General features: G+C 43.9%; 1 protein-coding gene across 4 annotated transcripts in view; it reads right to left on the reverse strand.

Annotated features, from left to right (window-relative positions):
- Window positions 1–17,833, reverse strand: part of ADAMTSL3 (ADAMTS like 3) — a 793,440-nt gene that overhangs the window by 691,016 nt on the left and 84,591 nt on the right. For all 4 annotated transcript variants that reach the window (XM_077263637.1, XM_077263634.1, XM_077263636.1 and 1 more), the window contains exon 2: window positions 13,665–13,765. In XM_077263637.1, coding sequence (XP_077119752.1) covers window positions 13,665–13,760 — 96 coding nt within the window. In that variant the 5' untranslated portion in view covers window positions 13,761–13,765. The remainder of the gene's footprint in view (window positions 1–13,664; window positions 13,766–17,833) is intronic.

Below are 17,833 nucleotides of genomic sequence, written 5' to 3' on the forward strand. Positions count from 1 at the left end.
CCCTGCTGTTCCCGGGCCAGCGGGTTGTTGTTGCCCTTGCCTATTCCTAAGAGGCCTTGGACGCACATCTCTATGGACTTTATTTCTGACCTTCCTGTTTCTCGTAGGATGTCCGTCATCTGGGTGGTGTGTGACCGTTTTTCCAAGATGGTTCACTTGGTACCTTTGCCCAAATTGCCCTCCTCCTCTGAGCTGGTCCCTCTATTTTTTCAGAATGTTGTGCGTTTGCATGGTATTCCTGAGAATATAGTGTCTGACAGGGGTACTCAGTTTGTGTCTAGATTTTGGCGGGCGTTCTGTGCCAGGATGGGCATCGACTTGTCTTTTTCGTCTGCATTCCATCCTCAGACTAATGGCCAGACTGAGCGTACTAATCAGACCTTGGAGACTTACTTGAGGTGTTTTGTGTCCGCTGATCAGGACGATTGGCTTGATTTTTTGCCATTGGCAGAGTTTGCCCTTAACAATCGGGCCAGTTCTGCCACTTTGGTTTCTCCATTTTTTTGTAATTCAGGGTTTCACCCTCGCTTTTCGTCCGGTCAATTGGAGTCTTCGGATTGTCCTGGAGTAGATGCTGTGGTTGATAGAATGCATCAGATTTGGGGACAGGTTGTGGACAATCTGAAGTTGTCCCAGGAGAAGACTCAACAGTTCACTAATCGTCATCGGCGTGTCGGTCCTCGTCTTTGTGTTGGGGACCTGGTTTGGTTGTCTTCTCGATTTGTTCCTATGAAGGTCTCGTCTCCTAAGTTTAAGCCTCGGTTTATCGGCCCTTATAGGATTCTGGAGGTTCTCAATCCTGTGTCCTTTCGTTTGGACCTCCCAGCATCTTTTACTATTCATAATGTTTTTCATCGGTCATTGTTGCGGAGGTATGAGGTGCCGGTTGTTCCGTCTGCTGATCCTCCTGCTCCTGTGCTGGTTGAGGGTGAGTTGGAGTATGTGGTGGAAAAGATCTTGGACTCCCGTGTTTCCAGACGGAAACTTCAGTATCTGGTTAAGTGGAAAGGCTATGGTCAGGAGGATAATTCTTGGGTGACAGCATCTGATGTTCATGCTCCTGATTTGGTTCGTGCATTTCATAGTGCTCATCCAGATCGCCCTGGTGGTTCTGGTGAGGGTTCGGTGCCCCCTCCTTAAGGGGGGGGTACTGTTGTGAATTCTGTTTGTGGGCTCCCCCGGTGGTGTTTTATGGTAGTGCCACTTATTTGCCTTCTTCTATCCTTGATCACCTGTTGACACCCATTAGGGGAGTTTCCTATTTAAGGCTGCTTGGCTGCTGGTCTGATGCCGGCCAACAATGTATCAGTAGCATTCTGTTGCATTCTCCTGCCTCAAGATCCTGTTCAGCTAAGTTGAATTTTGTTTCTAGTTTATGCTATTTTTGTCCAGCTATTTGCAATGTGACTCTCTGTAGCTGGAAGCTCTCGTGGACTGAAATTGCCACTCCAGTGGCATGAGTTGTCACTGGAGTTTTAAAGTAATTTCAGGATGGTGTTTTTGAGTAGTGTTTTGAAGTTGACCGTGAAGTGACTCTTTCCTGTACTTCTGCTATCTAGTAAGCGGACCTCACTGTGCTAAATCTGCTGTTCATCCTACGTATGTCTTTTCCTCTTGACTCACCGTCAATATCTGTGGGGGGCTGCTATCTCCTTTTGGGGTTCATCTCTGGAGGTAAGGCAGGCCTGTATATTCCTCTGATAGGGGTAGTTAGATCTCCGGCTGGCGCGTGGTGTCTAGGGCATCGTAGGAAACACTCCCCGGCTACTTCCAGTGTCGTGTCAGGTTCAGGTCACGGTCACTTTAGTTCCCATCACCCGAGAGCTAGTCCGTTGTTATTTTGATTTCCCTGCCATTGGGAAAATCATAACAATGTTCCCTACCTATGGGGTGATAAAGGGGGGGTTATTTACTATTTTTTTTATTTTGATCACTGTGATAGAACCTATCACAGTGATCAAAATGTACCTGGAATGAATCTGCCGGCAGATTCGGCGGGAGCACTGCGCATGCGCCCGCCATTTTGGAAGATGGCGGCGCCCATAGGAGAAGTCAAAGGGACACCGGGGCTCGGTAAGTATGGGGGGGTGGGATCGGACAGCGGGGGGGGTGGAGGGGAGGACGGGGGGGCGGAGGGGAGAGGAGGGAAGCGGAGGACAGGACGGAGGGGAGGAAAGACTGACGGCGGTGGCAGATCACCGCTGTCAGTCGGTGGCGGGGGCAGATCGGGGTCTCCAGCCGTGGCCGATGATATTGCAGCATCGGCCATGGCTGGATTGTAATATTTCACCAAGTTTCATAAGTGAAATATTACAAATTGTAGCCATGTGGGGAAAAGCCACCCCCCCTGGGCTGAAGTACCACTCCCCCTGTCCCTGCAGGGCGGGTGAAATTTGAGTTAACGCTTTCACCCGATCTGCAGGAACGTGATCATTCTGTGACGCAGCATATGTGTCACAGGTCGGATTGGCACCGACTTTCATGACGCATACGCTGTGTCACAGGTCGGGAAGGGGTTAAATAACAAAATTTACTTGTAGGACTACAGGTCCCAGAACATCCTTACTTCAGGCTCACAGTGCAGAGTGTCTTCCTCTGCGACACACAAACCGGCCATTCACAATAACGCCAGACTTTGTCTTATCACCAAAGTTATGCCTGTGACTGCCATGCATTGCTATGGCTTCAATACGCCTCCAAGCATATTCTGGGGAGACCATGCAGCGCTCCCTACCTGTAACAGGGTTCACTGCACCACACCCCATAAGGCAGTTTAGCAATTAGAGGTATTAGAATTGGCTTCTTATGCATCATTCAGTTAAACAAGGTCAAGATTTATATTAAAAAAAAAACTTACTACCCAAGGAAAACTCTGCACCATTGTTTTACTTTTCTTTATGTGAATATAAGTAACTTAATGTATAAATATTATTAGTATACATACAACATATGGACAAAAGTATTGGGACACCTACACGTTGCACATATAGGAACTTTTGTTACACCCGGTCCGGTCCCTGAACCTTCGCGGGGTCCCCGTGGGGACTCCAGCACTGTGCCGGCTCCACGCTGTCCTGACAGGGCCTCTGCTTCTCCTTCCTCCTCTGCTTCCTGGCATGCAGCCAGCAGGTCCTCGGGCTGTGTGCTTAGGTCGCACGCGTGCTCGCTCCCGATCTCTTAAAGAGACAGCACGCATTTTCCAAAAAGTGCTTCCGACCAATGGCATGTTAATGATCACTATTTCTAGCCCCTCCACCATAGGGAGGGTGCCAGAGCAACAAGTATCCTCAGTTGCTATCTTCCGGTTCCTGCTAGCATGTGCTTCTGTTTCTGAAGTTCTCTGCCAGTGCTCCGCTTACACTGTTTGTCTCCACAGACTATCTGCTACCCGTTACCTGGCTTTCCTGGACGATCTCCAATCTGCCTACTCCAGTTCCGGCTCGTCCTGCCATTCAGTTACCAGAACCTCTGGACAACTACAGTACCACTGAAACCAGCTTCTACCCGTACCCCCGGTACCCACCGGTTAGCTCTATGTCACCCGCTAACCCTGCTTGCCTGTCTGTCCCGCTGGGTCAGCTACCACGAGTCCGGGGTCTAACTGGAGGTAGCACCCGTGTCCCCCAGGCATCCCATTCTGACCCTGTTCGAGGGGACTTACCATGGGTGTCTGGGGCTCACGTAGTCATGCCCCTTCGGAGCCCCTCGGACAATAAAAACGAATGTGAATTTCACCATCTGTGCCTCCGTTTTCATTCGTTACAGCTTCAATGACATCCCAGTCGAAATCCATAGTCATTAATATGAATTTGGTCCTCATTTTGCAGGGAACAATTTCGTCTCCATTATTCCATTTTCTTGGATTAAGGATGTGTGAATTTATACCCCTTCATCCAATCTAGTTCATCCCAATAGTGTTGAATGGGGCTAGGGTCAGAGCTCTGTGTGGGCCAGTCAGTTTTTTTACACTAAACTCACCCAACCATGCCTTTATGGTCATAGCTTTGCCCCCCCTGGCACACAGACATGCTGGAACACAAAAGGACATTCCTCAAACTGATCAAACTTCAGAAGTTTAATGCATTGAGGGAAAGAAGAAGCGCGCATGCGCGAGGTAAGTATAGCGCTAGCGATGATGCCAGCGCTTGTAAGTTACGTTATCATGCCCACAGGGACGTGATAACATCTAAGTGGGATGACTAGTCTGGGGACACTAACGCCCCATTGACTAGTCAAAGCACTTTACATAAGCGGACTTTAGAAATACTTTTTCTAAAGATTATTAGGCAGGGGATTTATACAGTATATGCAGACACTACTGCTGGTGGTTCTGGGGGCACGGGGGACATGACAGGTTCCCTTTAAAATTCACTTTCTAAACATCTATAAGCTTGAAGAAGTGATATACGGATATATATTTCAAAGCACAGGATATCTAAGCGTTGAGCATTCGTTCCAAGTATGTTGCCTTTATATATCTGCCCTATATATCAAAAAGGTGGGAAATAAGCCAGGATATAGCATGCAGAAAAAACAGCAGCCTTTCCGCTGTGAAATGAGAGAGGCGGAAGCGATGGCACCGGTTAATACCACATGGGCTCCATGTCTTCCTTACTGCTTTAGCAGAACAGAAGCTAATGATATAAACACCACTATACTATCCATATGTGGGGAAATCAGCTTGTGTCTTTCACTAAGATACTACATCTAGGTCATTGAAGAAACGTATAATTGTTCTAGCAAAAGTCACAAACGCTTCTGAACAGATCGTTTTTTCTGTTATTTTATATAGCGCTGAACTTCTCAGACGGCTGATAAGACCTAATATTCCCATACATAGCTGAAAAAAATAACGATGTGCTAGCGAGGCAGTGAGAGAAGTGTATAATGGAAAGTTCTCAGTCTGGTAGAAATATAAGTTCTGAAACAGATTAGGTTAGCAGATGTTATTAAAATTGACAGTATGTCTAAATTTAATCAATTTTCTGGCAGCTAGTTTGATTTTAAGGATTAAAAGTGGCAGGAGGTGAATTTGTTGGACGATCTGAATCTTTCAGGGAAAATAGAATAATAGTCATCAAAAGCAGAACATGTTAGACATCATAGACAATGGGATACTGGGCACGACAATAATAACTACCGTATTTTCCGGCGTATAAGACGACTGGGCGTATAAGACGACCCCCCAACTTTACCAGTTAAAATATAAAATCTTCTTAAAAGTCGGGGGTCTTCTTATACACCCTATGTCGTCTTATAGGGCCGGTGAATATGTGCCTTTTGGGGGGGGGGAGGGAGTGATCCTGATGACGAGGGGGCGTCTCACAGGAAAGTGAGTATCCCCCATTACCTTATCGTAGCGGTGCAGCGTGGGGGTCTCAGTGCTGGGAGTGGCGGCGGCGGCTGCTGTGCTCTGGTGCGGCGGCTGCTGTGCTCTGGTGCGGCGGCTCCTCTTCTGTGTGGGGCCTCTGTGCTGTGGGGTGGCGGTGGCGGCGGCATATCTTTATCCAGTTGGGGCTCCTCCGGCATCTCCTTAGCCCTGGAGGCACCGCCGCAACTCCATCGGTGCAATGCAGCGGCCATTTTCCCGGAGGCAGCTCAATAGGTGCGATGCGGTGGCCTCCGGGAAAATGGCCGCTGCTCAGATTCAGATCTCGTCCCGAAATCTCGGGACACGAGATCTGAATCTGAGCAGCGGCCATTTTCCCGGAGGCCACCACATTGCACCGATGGAGTTGCGGCGGGGCCTCCAGGGCTAAGGAGATGCCGGAGGAGCCCCAACTGGATAAAGATACGCCGCTGCCGCCGCCACCCCACAGCACAGAGGCCCCACACAGAAGAGGAGCCGCCGCACCAGAACACAGCCGCTCCCAGCACTGACACCCCCACGCTGCACCGCTAGGATAAGGTAATGAGGATTACTCACTTTCCTGTGAGACGCCCCCTCGTCATCAGGATCACTCCCCCTCCCCACCCACCATATACACCGGCGTACAAGACGATTCCCGGCGTATAAGACGACCCCCGACTTTTAAGAAGATTTTCGGGGGTTAAAAAGTCGTCTTATACGCCGGAAAATACGGTACATGTATTTATAGTGATGAACAGATTTAGAATTTCAAGATCTAGTGTGTTCTCAGCTCTCCAAAAAGGCCAGACTTTAAATATACCATTACATAAAATGACAAATCAATAGAAAAAAGCTTTTGTATATTTTATTCAGGAAATGTATCTAAATGAAGTGCAGGGTAAGAATGTTTCTAACAGCAGTCTGTCACTGGGCAGATCCCCTTTAAGTAGGAGTGTCATTAGGTGCTCTGCAAAAGTGTTCCAAAATGTATTTGCCGGTATTTAATTTACTCACTTATATAGCGCCATTAATTCCACAGCAATTTACAAACATTATAGGCACTGTCCCCATTGGGGCTCACAGTATACACTCACTGGCCACTTTATTAGGTACACCATGCTAGTAACGGGTTGGACCCCCTTTTGCCTTCAGAACTGCCTCAATTCTTCATGGCATAGATTCAACAAGGTGCTGGAAGCATTCCTCAGAGATTTTGGTCCATATTGACATGATGGCATCACACAGTTGCCGCAGATTTGTCGGCTGCACATCCCTGATGCGAATCTCCCGTTCCACATCCCAAAGATTTCATGTTGTTTACGCCAAATTCTGACCCTACCATCCGAATGTCACAGCAGAAATCGAGACTCATCAGACCAAGCAACGTTTTTCCAATCTTCTACTGTCCAATTTCGATGAGCTTGTGCAAATTGTAGCCTCAGTTTCCTGTTCTTAGCTGAAAGGAGTGGTACCCGGTGTGGTCTTCTGCTGCTGTAGCCCATCTGCCTCAAAGTTCGACGCACTGTGCGTTCAGAGATGCTCTTAGGCCTACCTTGGTTGTAACGGGTGGCGATTTGAGTCACTGTTGCCTTTCTATCAGCTCGAACTAGTCTGCCCATTCTCCTCTGACCTCTGGCATCAACAAGGCATTTCCGCCCACAGAACTGCCGCTCACTGGATTTTTTTTCTTTTTCGGACCATTCTCTGTAAACCCTAGAGATGGTTGTGCGTGAAAATCCCAGTAGATCAGCAGTTTCTGAAATACTCAGACCAGCCCTTCTGGCACCAACAACCATGCCACGTTCAAAGGCACTCAAATCACCTTTCTTCCCCATACTGATACTCGGTTTGAACTGCAGGAGATTGTCTTGACCATGTCTACATGCCTAAATGCACTGAGTTGCCGCCATGTGATTGGCTGATTAGAAATTAAGTGTTAACAAGAAGTTGGACAGGTGTACCTAATAAAGTGGCCAGTGAGTGTACATCCCTATCAGCTAAACGAGAAGGAGAATGGAGTGCTGACTTCATAAAATTAACATCATTTTATTAATACAATAATACATAGTGTAAATAAATCAGAACATAAACATAGAGGTTGATAAAAGTAGGATCCACAATAAATGTCCAGGGAATTTGGGAAATGAGTAAGGTAAAGACAATTCCACAGTACACGTCAATACAAAGTACAGTATAGACAGCAGCTCTCACTATGCGAATATTAGCGTATACAGCCGAACTATATCATACACTTCACATAAAGTGCTTGTGCTGAGAGGTATTGCTATTGTGAGGTAGATTAGTGTGTGGAAAAGACAGTAACAGATTGGCATGCATATCTGTGCTTGATAAACTCATATCAAGTGCACTTACCCATAATGTAAAGTGCTAGCGCACTAGTCAGTAGTAATGGCACCTGTATGAACTTGTTATCAGTATAAGAGACACCTGTCCACAACCTCAAACAGTCACACTCCAAACTCCACTATGGTGAAGACCAAAGAGCTGTCGCTTGACACCAGAAACAAAATTGTAGCCCTGCATCAGGCTGGGAAGACTGAATCTGCAATAGGCAAGCAGCTTGGTGTGATGAAATCAACTGTGGGAGCAATAATAAGAAAATGGAAGACATACAAGACCACTGATAATCTCCCTCAATCGGGGTCTCCACGCAAGATCTCACCCTGTGGGGTCAAAATGATCACAAGAATGGTGAGCAAAAATCCCAGAACCACACGGGGGGACCTAGTGAATGACCTGCATAGAGCTTGGACCACCGTAACAAAGGCTACCATCAGTAACACGCTACACCGCCAGGGACTCAGATCCTAAAGTGCCAGACGTGTCCCCCTGCTTAAGCCAGTACATGTCTGGGCCCATCTGAAGTTTTCTAGAGAGCATTTGGATTATCCAGAAGAGTATTGGGAGAATGTCATATGGTCTGATGAAACCAAAGTAGAACTGTTTGGTAGAAGCAAAACTCATCGTGTTTGGAGGAGACAATGCTGAGTCGCATCCAAAGAACACCATACCTACTGTAAAGCATGAGGGTTGCAACATCATGCTTTGGGGCTGTTTCTCTGCAAAGGGACCAGGATGACTGATCCTTGTACATGAAAGAATGAATGGGGCCATGTATCGTGAGATTTTGAGTGCAAACCTCCTTCCATTAGCAAGGACTTTGAAAATGAAATGTGGATGGGTCTTTCAGCATGATAATGATCCCAAGAACACCGCCAGGGCAATGAAGGAGTCCAGATCTCAACCCCATAGCAAACCTTTGGAGGGAGTTGAAAGTCCGTGTTGCCCAGCAACAGGCCCAAAACATCACTGCTCTAGAGGAGATCTGCATGGAGGAATGGGCCAACATACCACCAATAGTGTGTGCCAACCTTGTGAAGACTTACAGAAAATGTTTAACCATTGTCATTGCCAACAAAGGTACTATAACAAAATATTGAGATGAACTTTTGTTAATGACCAAATACTTTTTTTCCACCATAATTTGCAAAATAAATCTTGCCAAATCAGACAAGGTGATTTTCTGGATTTGTTTTCTGATTTTGAATCTCATAGTTGTGAACTACTCAAGCCTCAAGGCTGACTAAATACTTTTTTTCCCCATTGTATAAAGGCCCCATAGGTTGATTGCTTTGGTTGTTCATTGAGGAGGCTATGTAGGGGCTCATATTGTATGTAGTGGGCTATGTAGGGGTTCATAGTGTATATAGGGGGATGTCAGCATACTTAATTCTGCACAATATTATGTAACACAATTAATATTAAAAAATATATAAATCATTAGTTCATATTAATATTAAACAGTATTAATTTAGCCTATTGCTTCGGCCCACACAGCAGTCACGGTCTCTCATGTGGCCCCTTCGGAAAATTAATCTCCCACCCCGGCTCTATTATGTATAGCGCTAAATTATGCATAGTGCTGTACATAAGTGAAAAATGTGTGCAGCATGCTACACATGCTGCTATCTCTGTCGTTTTCCATTTAGAGATGTGCACCAGAGCACCTGTCTGTTACTTCCATGACCTATCACATGATCTATGAAAGGGAATCATGTGACGTGTCACGTGATACATCAGATACCTGCGGGGGCCCAAGCCTTCTAAACTGCCTGGGGTCCTGGCTACTCTCAATCTGCTGCTCCACTCCTGGTTTTGCTTACAAATACTGAGGTATAAAACTTACCAGATACTCAAGGTGTGCACGTGGCCTTGGGTTTGGGTGTGGTTCAAAGAGGGGGTCTAAATCTGTGACATACATGATAGAAGTTTCATTGTAGACCCAACTTTTTAATAAATGAGAAAAGTATGCAAAAATATAAAAGCTGAATCATTTTCAGGACCTGTCTTTTTTAAACCGAGTCCTTTTTGGAAACCCAAATCCCTTCTTTACCCTAATGCTCTGGGTGGATCACAACCCTCTGGGAAGTTTTCCATTGTACACTGGCAAGCTACCAACTCTTCTGTGAGTACAGGAGGTCTGGCGGCACTACTGGCAAGACAGTGTCATGCTTACTGCCAGGGAAAGAGAGAGGGTCTCCCTCCCTTAAAGGGAGAAGGGCACAGTGCATGAGAAGTGCAAATGTTTGAGAAAATAAAACGGACAGTTGATACCCCAGCAGTCCCATACAGCCTACTGGGAACCAGATCGGTAGCACTTCCTTTCTAGGAAGATTTTGTAGAAACCAAAAGGATTGTTAACTCTTTCAGGATTATGGTGGCTTCCTTTTTTTTCCAAGAGCCTCAGGACTTTCTGGGAGAGTTGACAAATATGGCTAATCTTATAAATGAAACAAAGCTTCTTGAGGCATACACTGCACACAGCCAAAGCTGCAAGTCTAATGGGCCAATGAAAGTTTAGTGAAAATATAGTCTAAGCTGCAGGGGTTAAAAAGTTATTTGTGTAGACTATATGGGCAGCAGGTGCATATGGGCAATTTATGGCTTCTAGAGGTATAAAGATGGTTTCATCACTGAATTTCTGTTTAACTCTGTATGCCCTCTCATTAGCCTCTCCTCTTCAGTTTCATAACGCCTGCAATTTCAATTTATGACTTCATATCTGGATTGTGTTCTGAGCAATACAGCAGGCAGGTTATCCTGGGGCTCCAATGAGCTCAACTCTCCAACCAACCAGAAAAGTCTGCCTCTCTACCAGCATTCAGAGAAAATTATGTCAGGAGGGGATGCTTAGACTCAGACAGTCAACAATCGAGGGGGAAGAGAACAGACTGCATAAAAGTCAACACAAAGTCCTTCTGAGAGTGATCGAAATATGCTTTTTGACTCATAAACTGCCTTACTTTTCACTTCTGTGGTGTGCACCAATTTTCTTTGACAGCTGCCCTTTATGATATGTGTATGAATACGTATTTATCAAATGACTTTGATTTTGAGAATTCCATAAAGAGGTTTTACACCTTCATTTAGTTTTTGAAAACCTGATAAACAAACAATAAGGCTGCGTTCACATGTTGCATCTGTGTTGTATTTTTATTTTTTTTTTGCAATTGCACCCAAAACACATTACCATGATTTTCTAAAATGTCATCAAAAACATTGCAGTTCTACCGCAATCACAGCCAAAAAAATGCAACTTGGCCACAATGTGTGAACGATGCCTTCCATCTTATTCACATTTCACGTACACAGATGAAAATAAACCAATTTTCATCAGTGTGCTGGATCCAACTTTCTTCTGTTTTTGGTCTGCGTGTCCGTTTTTACCGTCCATATATGTTGTTCAATTTTTTCTTTGAGCCAAAGAAAAGTCCTTTCTCTTCACAAACTCTAAGTTTGGTCCTCAAATCAAAAGGCTTTTTTGCTGTTTTTCTGTACCACAAAAATGCCATCAAAATGTTAAAGAATTTTTTTTTTTAAATCTTATACTCACATCTCCAGCCCCTGAACTCCTCACCGCCACCGTTCCGGTTCATCATGTCTTCGAACTTAGGATCATAGTCTGCAGTGGTGAAATCCCCAGGCCTCGGTTGGTAGGCCGAGACCTCCAGGTTTGCGCCATGCGTCCCACAGCGAGATGTATGAGGTCATCAAGTGCGTAGCGACCCTTGCGGGCACATGCGCACAACCCTCCCTGGCCTAGAGGTGAGGGGTAAAGTGAGTATAAGGATTTTCACTATTTTTTTTACATATCACGTTTATTATGCTCTGGACTCTAGAGACCCAAGAGTATAATAATGGACATTAAATTCGAAGACAATATCTTCTTTGTGAATCGAATTTCCGGGAAAAAACACGAGCAGACGAATTTGAATATTTTGCACTCATCTCTAATGGTAAAATGTTTTATCCATGCAAAAATTATAAGACATATTAGAAACTCTGAATAAAAAGCTGGAAGAAAAGTAAAAGCGCAATAGGGTCTTATCTGGGTATTAAGAGATACCTCTAATTAGATTTTACACACCAGATAGAGCCCAAACACAGGCTCATAGAAATATTAGCTGCTGCAGATCCACCGGTCTCCTCATGACCAGCCAGAGTAAAAGAAAAAAAAAAGGGATAAAAAGGTGGATTAACTCCGCGCTGCTTGAAAGACAGAAGTCCAATTGGATATTCAGATGAAAAAGTGGCTTTATTCAACGTATTTCGGAGTACTATGACTCCTTCATCAGGAACCCACAAAAGTATATACTAGAAACTCTGACACTTGTTAATGGGGTCTAACAGACAAAATAAACAATGCAAAGCAGTCTTGCCCCTAAGGTTACAATAAGATTAGGATACTGCTGTTTTTTGGGGGGATTGTACTTGACAGACTATAAACTGGGTTAGTTTCTGAGGCAGTTTTCTCAATCTAGGCCTAGATTATTAATAGTTAGATTGATCTAAAAATACATTTAGGTAAATAATTTCTTTGAAGTAAGAATTCTAATTTTTCTACAAATTAGCATATGTATTGTGCTGATGCATGTAGAGTAAGATTAAAAAATAACAATTTAACAAAAAAATTGTTATAAAAAATACCCTAATATTTGGTGCACACTACTCCTATACAGACAAATCTGTCTCCATAGTTACAGGCTACAAACAAACAATCTGTGTAGTCTGATGCTGCAGTCAGGTTTACCGCTGTTCCTTCTGCCCCCTAATCTAGTGACTGTACTTGATCACCTTGAGGAAACAGAAAGAAAGACAGGATCATGCTACACGGAAGAGGATTCTCCTTTATTAAAAGGATTTCAAATCCATTACCTTGTGTGTAACAGTAGTAGTGCAATTTTCTGGCACCTCGCTATGGCCAAGTGTGCCATCGCAATGACAATTAGGTACAATACCGTTTGCTTTGAAGATTGTATATCTTGATTTAAGCCATGAAACTGTTAGTATTCAGCATATCATAAAAGGAGACTGAGACTGGCATTATTTTAATAAGGAAGAGTTGGCATTAAGATCTGGTGGACACAGAGATCTGACAAGGCTCGCCAAAGGATTTGATTACGGTAACAACTGCCTCAGTAGTCTTCATATGAAACATCATTTTCCAGTTGGAAAGTGATCAGACCCAAACATAAAATTAGCTTTGTCTATAATTGCACTGCAGAGTTTCTTGTGGTGGTAGGGGCTGTTCATTTTGGCCATTACTCCAAATCAGGAAAAGCAATGAAAATGTCACATAACACTATGGCACAGATCTCTGTCTATTGGAATCAGGAATATGTATGGAAGATTGGTCAGAAAGAGCTTGAAGACAAGCGTTTGACTTGTCATCGAAACCCAAAATCGGCATCTTGCAGGCAGATTCCAGCTTAACCATGCTTTTTATAAGCCACAAGCTTACTTAAAGGGAACTTGTCACCATGACAATGCAGTGGCGCCATGTTATAGAGCAGGAAGAGCTGAGACTGATAAATAGTTTTGTGAGAAAAGATCAGGCATAATCTGGGTTTTATTAATTTATTCCTCTGCTCTTTCTGGGATTTTGCATCCAGTGGGTGGTCCTATGAGTGATTGACAGCTTTCTTTGTGTAAATGTGAATATTGCGGTAGCATTTAGTCACTGATAGGACCGCCCTCTGGACTGAAAATCCCAGAAAGAGCAGAGGATTAAATGATTAAAGAACAGGTTATACCGAAACTCAGAATATTAGAAAATTGTACTTCATTTCAACCTTATATGCACACTGTATCATATTCATGGTGTAGAACAAGAAATGGCATTTGGAACCAAACCTCTTTGAGGGCCTACAGGTCATGCATCCCTCTGGTGCCGTACGTAGGGGCAGCCATATGCATGATCTTCATGTTGTACTCATATTGTGCATTAAGTTACCTGATATCTTGAAGACTTCAGTGACATCATTACCCACATTGCCAGTAACCGAGAGGCCATCTTGTAAATGTTGTCCCGCTCCCGCCTCCACCTCATGTAGGCTTTAATATAAAAAGAGAAGTGTCACTCATAGGTATTTTTATGTGATCAGACCTTAAATCTAGCAAATTTCCCTAACAAGCAATTGTTCGCTGCATGAACCATTAACACTTGCTACAATGACTAAGATGGACAAAGTAAAGTAAGACATGTCACATATTGTGGAGATTAGCGCTATGCAGCCGTTCACACATAGTAAACACAGATTAGTTCATTGACCCTTCACTGAATATTGGGTAGCAATGAAATGTAAAAACCTAATCCCTGAAACACTTCGGCTAAGCTATGCCACATATAGTAGTACTTTTTCTAAATGATTTCAGCTATTTTTGTTTTATTTAATAGGGAGTGGTCCACCTAAAAAAAAGAGTGATGACAGCATTCTTCAGACTCACTCTCCTCTCACACCATGCGGCAACACAAAGTAGAGCACTAAGCGTTTCACTGGTGCTCGAACAGCAGAAGTAAGCTGGGGATTTACTTCAGGTTGCCATCTCGTTCTACTTTTATGATGCATTACTATAACACACAAGCCTCTTCAGAAGACAATTAGAAGGGTTACATGATTTGGCCATCTGCAGAAAAGTCAAAATTCTGGTCTACTTCCAATGAATTCTGAACTAAGGTAAACCATTCCTGCACTGAATACATACAAATTCTATTGTTAATACAAATTATAATGATCAGGTGGAATATCTGGTCACATCCCGTAGTGTGGCAACGATGGCTCCATTGTAGAGAGGAGCTTATTCTACATATAGTGCTGTATCTGGGAGTCTTATGTGCAGTATAGTGTGCAGAGGTTTAGTCCGCTGACTACTGGGCCTGACAACATTAACCTTTATTTAATAATCTTCATTAATAACCTTTATTAATAATCTTTATTTTTTTATATAGCGCTAACATATTCCGCAGCGCTTTACAGTTTTTGCACACATTATCATCACTGTCCCCGATAGGGAATTTAGATTGTGAGCCCCATCAGTATGTCTTTGGAATGTGGGAGGAAACCAGAGAACCTGGAGGAAACCCACGCAAACACGGGGAGAACATACAAACTCCTTGCAGATGTTGTCCAAGGTGGGATTAGAACCCAGGACTCCAGCGCTGCAAGGCTGTAGTGCTAACCACTGAGCCACCGTTTTGCCCTTTTCAGAGAATTGTGTGTAATATTTAAGGGGTTGTCTGGAGTTACATCTGAATCTTGAGAGCATGCAAGGGCACCCTGTCAGGATTCCCTGGTATTGCTGGTGAGAATGAACGGTCAAGTGACCACAAGTTTGTGATTTTTATACTTCCGGCCACATGGTCACATTCTGACTAGTCATACCTGGCTTCTCTCAATATCTAGTTGGCATATGACCGCATGTATGCAAATTGCATAATTGTGATCAAGTGCTCACCTGCTCTCACTGGCAACACCGGGGAATCCTGACATCGCACCACTCAATGTCAAGACTCAGAAGTCTGCAGCCACATAGAGTTACTGCAGACCTTTACCAGAAGACTGGACAAGTCTTGTAAGGCTTCCCAACTGTGGGCAGTGTTCGGATACCTACAAGCCAAGCCTAAGCAGAAGTAGAGAGCAAGACAAAACCCCTGCCTTCCTGACGCCCGAGTTTCAAAGATGTGTTACCAAGTGTCAGGGCTGTAACCATAAGGTAAACTCAGCCCACAGTAAAGTTAAAGAAGTTTTTCCAAGGTTTTTTTTAGTGCACAAGCTTGCTCTATCTAGAAATCACAAAATTGGCCTTACTCACCTCCTGCAATAATAATAAAAATAATAATAATAATCATCTTTATTTTTATACACACAACAGCGCTGCTGCCCTAGGTCTTTGTTGACTGTGAATTCACAATTACAGCACATGACCTTCGCAGGCAATCAATAGGAGCAGTTGTGACAAAGTGGACAATATGAGATCTTTAAGACCAGTGATTGGCCAAGAAAAACTGATACTGGCCACTGAAGGTATTCTAGACTAATGTGCACATTATCAGCAATAGACCCTATTATTTGTATTAAAGTTTCTAATGAGCATGTGCAAAGGTCATTGTGAAGGGAGGGGGATCAGGGTTAGCTGTGACATTAGCTATTAAGATTGGTGGCTCCGGAACTAACAGCTGCATATAGAGGCGCTACCTGTTATTTCTATCCTGTCTGGGATGATAATGAAACTGCTGAAACATTTTCCTTAAAGAACAGGAAATAGGAGACTAAAATAACCCAAATGACAAGTGTGAAAATTCTAAGATTACCCGTGTTTTTCATACAGATTGTGATATGAAGAAGACACCAGTAAAATGTTTTAAACCTACATGTGACGCAGAAATCTGATTTAAACAATAGATCATTTTCTGACTATACTGTATATTCCCTTTAAGCTTCTAGGGACCAAAATCAAGTCTGCCTGTATAACTGCGCCATCCTTCTGGTGATAGGCCTCCATGGGTTTAAAGGGGTTTTCCAGTCCAAATAGATAAATCTGCAGTCAATCTGTGTGACTGCAGACTTATGATTCCCCCAGCGCCGGCACTGTGCACTGTGCACTGCGAGGATTAGTCGTCTCCTGACCCAGTACCGGAAGGTAGGTATGAGTTACACATACTGGACGCGGCCTTGCTTCCATACACACCTACAGGATGGCCACGTCAGTAGACGAGGTGCGGACTCACTCTATACAAGTGTATGGAGCGAGGCCATGCTCACTAGATGGGCCCTGGCAAGGAGTATGTATAACTTATACATATCCTCCAGTCCCGGCTCAGATGTTGTCGAATCCCCACAGTGCACAGCACGTGTGCTGGGGGGATTCATAAGTTTGCAGTCACCCAGTGTGATTGAAAACTTATGGATATGGACCGGACAATCCCCAGTCTTATCCTCTTACAAGTGCTATATGATGATAAGATGCAATTTACCAATTTACCAAGTTTTGTGCCTTTGATGCAGCAGGGAACTGGTATTAGGCACTAGTGATATCATCGTTTAGCCCAGATTGAGCACCCTGGACAGTGGATGTTCTCAGACATTTGCCCTGTGTCCACTGTTCTCTACACTGGCACTAGTGGCATATTTCATAACCATAGTACAATCATGTAAAGCACAGCACAAAGCCCTACTGTTGTAAGTAATGATCAGGGTATGAGCTGTCTGGGTTGGATAACGCAGCCCAGACTGAGCATCCTTCCTCCATTAGGTCAATTAGCTAAACAAATAAAGGACGGTAATAAAGGAAAAATACTTTACTATATCAGAAAGCCCACTCCTGAATATGACTGCAGAGACGGAGCACCACTATGATTAATCACATGTAAAGGAGATGCTCATGAATAACAGGGATATAGCGGCTGCCAGCAGAGCGCTGATTAATGTCGCACAAAGCACTCGGCTATTCCACCTTCTCAATAACATTCCACGAGTCTCAAAGCCCAAAACGCAGCCAGTCTTTTATGTGCACCCCAACTATTGTGGAAAATGGTCATCAAGTCTCGCAAAGTAGTATAGTCTAGAGCCGAGAGGGGAGAAAAAAAGATAAGTGAGCCGTCTAGACAAATGAAATGAAAACATATGAGCTTAGCGGTCACTTTCCATTATATAAAACAACTTGTCAAATTGTTATCTAACCCTCTAATCGCTGCCCACGGGAGACCATCTTCAGGGGCTGGAACGTAATGTGTTTATTAAAAGGATCATATCAGCGTAAGGATTAGGAGAGTCAAAATAAATATACATGGAAAATAATGAGAGCTATTCTTTCCAAGTGTGGCTGCGAGAACGTTAATTTCCCTCTGGGTCTTAGAAACTGCTAAACGTTCTCTTCACCTGTTCCTGGTCAAAAGTATAACACTGTGGGGTCACGTCACGCCGGAAATGACCACACCAATAGCATTTCATTCCAAATCTTAGCTACACAACACTCTCTACACAAGTTCTATACAAATATATAAATGAAGGATTCATTTAGTCTTCTTAACCCTTAAGCTATGTGCCCACGTTGCAGAATAGAAGCAGATTTTTCTGCATCAAAACCGCATTCCCTTGACAACGAAAACGCATGCAGATTTTG

The sequence above is a fragment of the Ranitomeya variabilis genome, chromosome 5 (genome assembly GCF_051348905.1).
Source record: "Ranitomeya variabilis isolate aRanVar5 chromosome 5, aRanVar5.hap1, whole genome shotgun sequence".
Lineage (NCBI taxonomy): Eukaryota > Metazoa > Chordata > Amphibia > Anura > Dendrobatidae > Ranitomeya > Ranitomeya variabilis.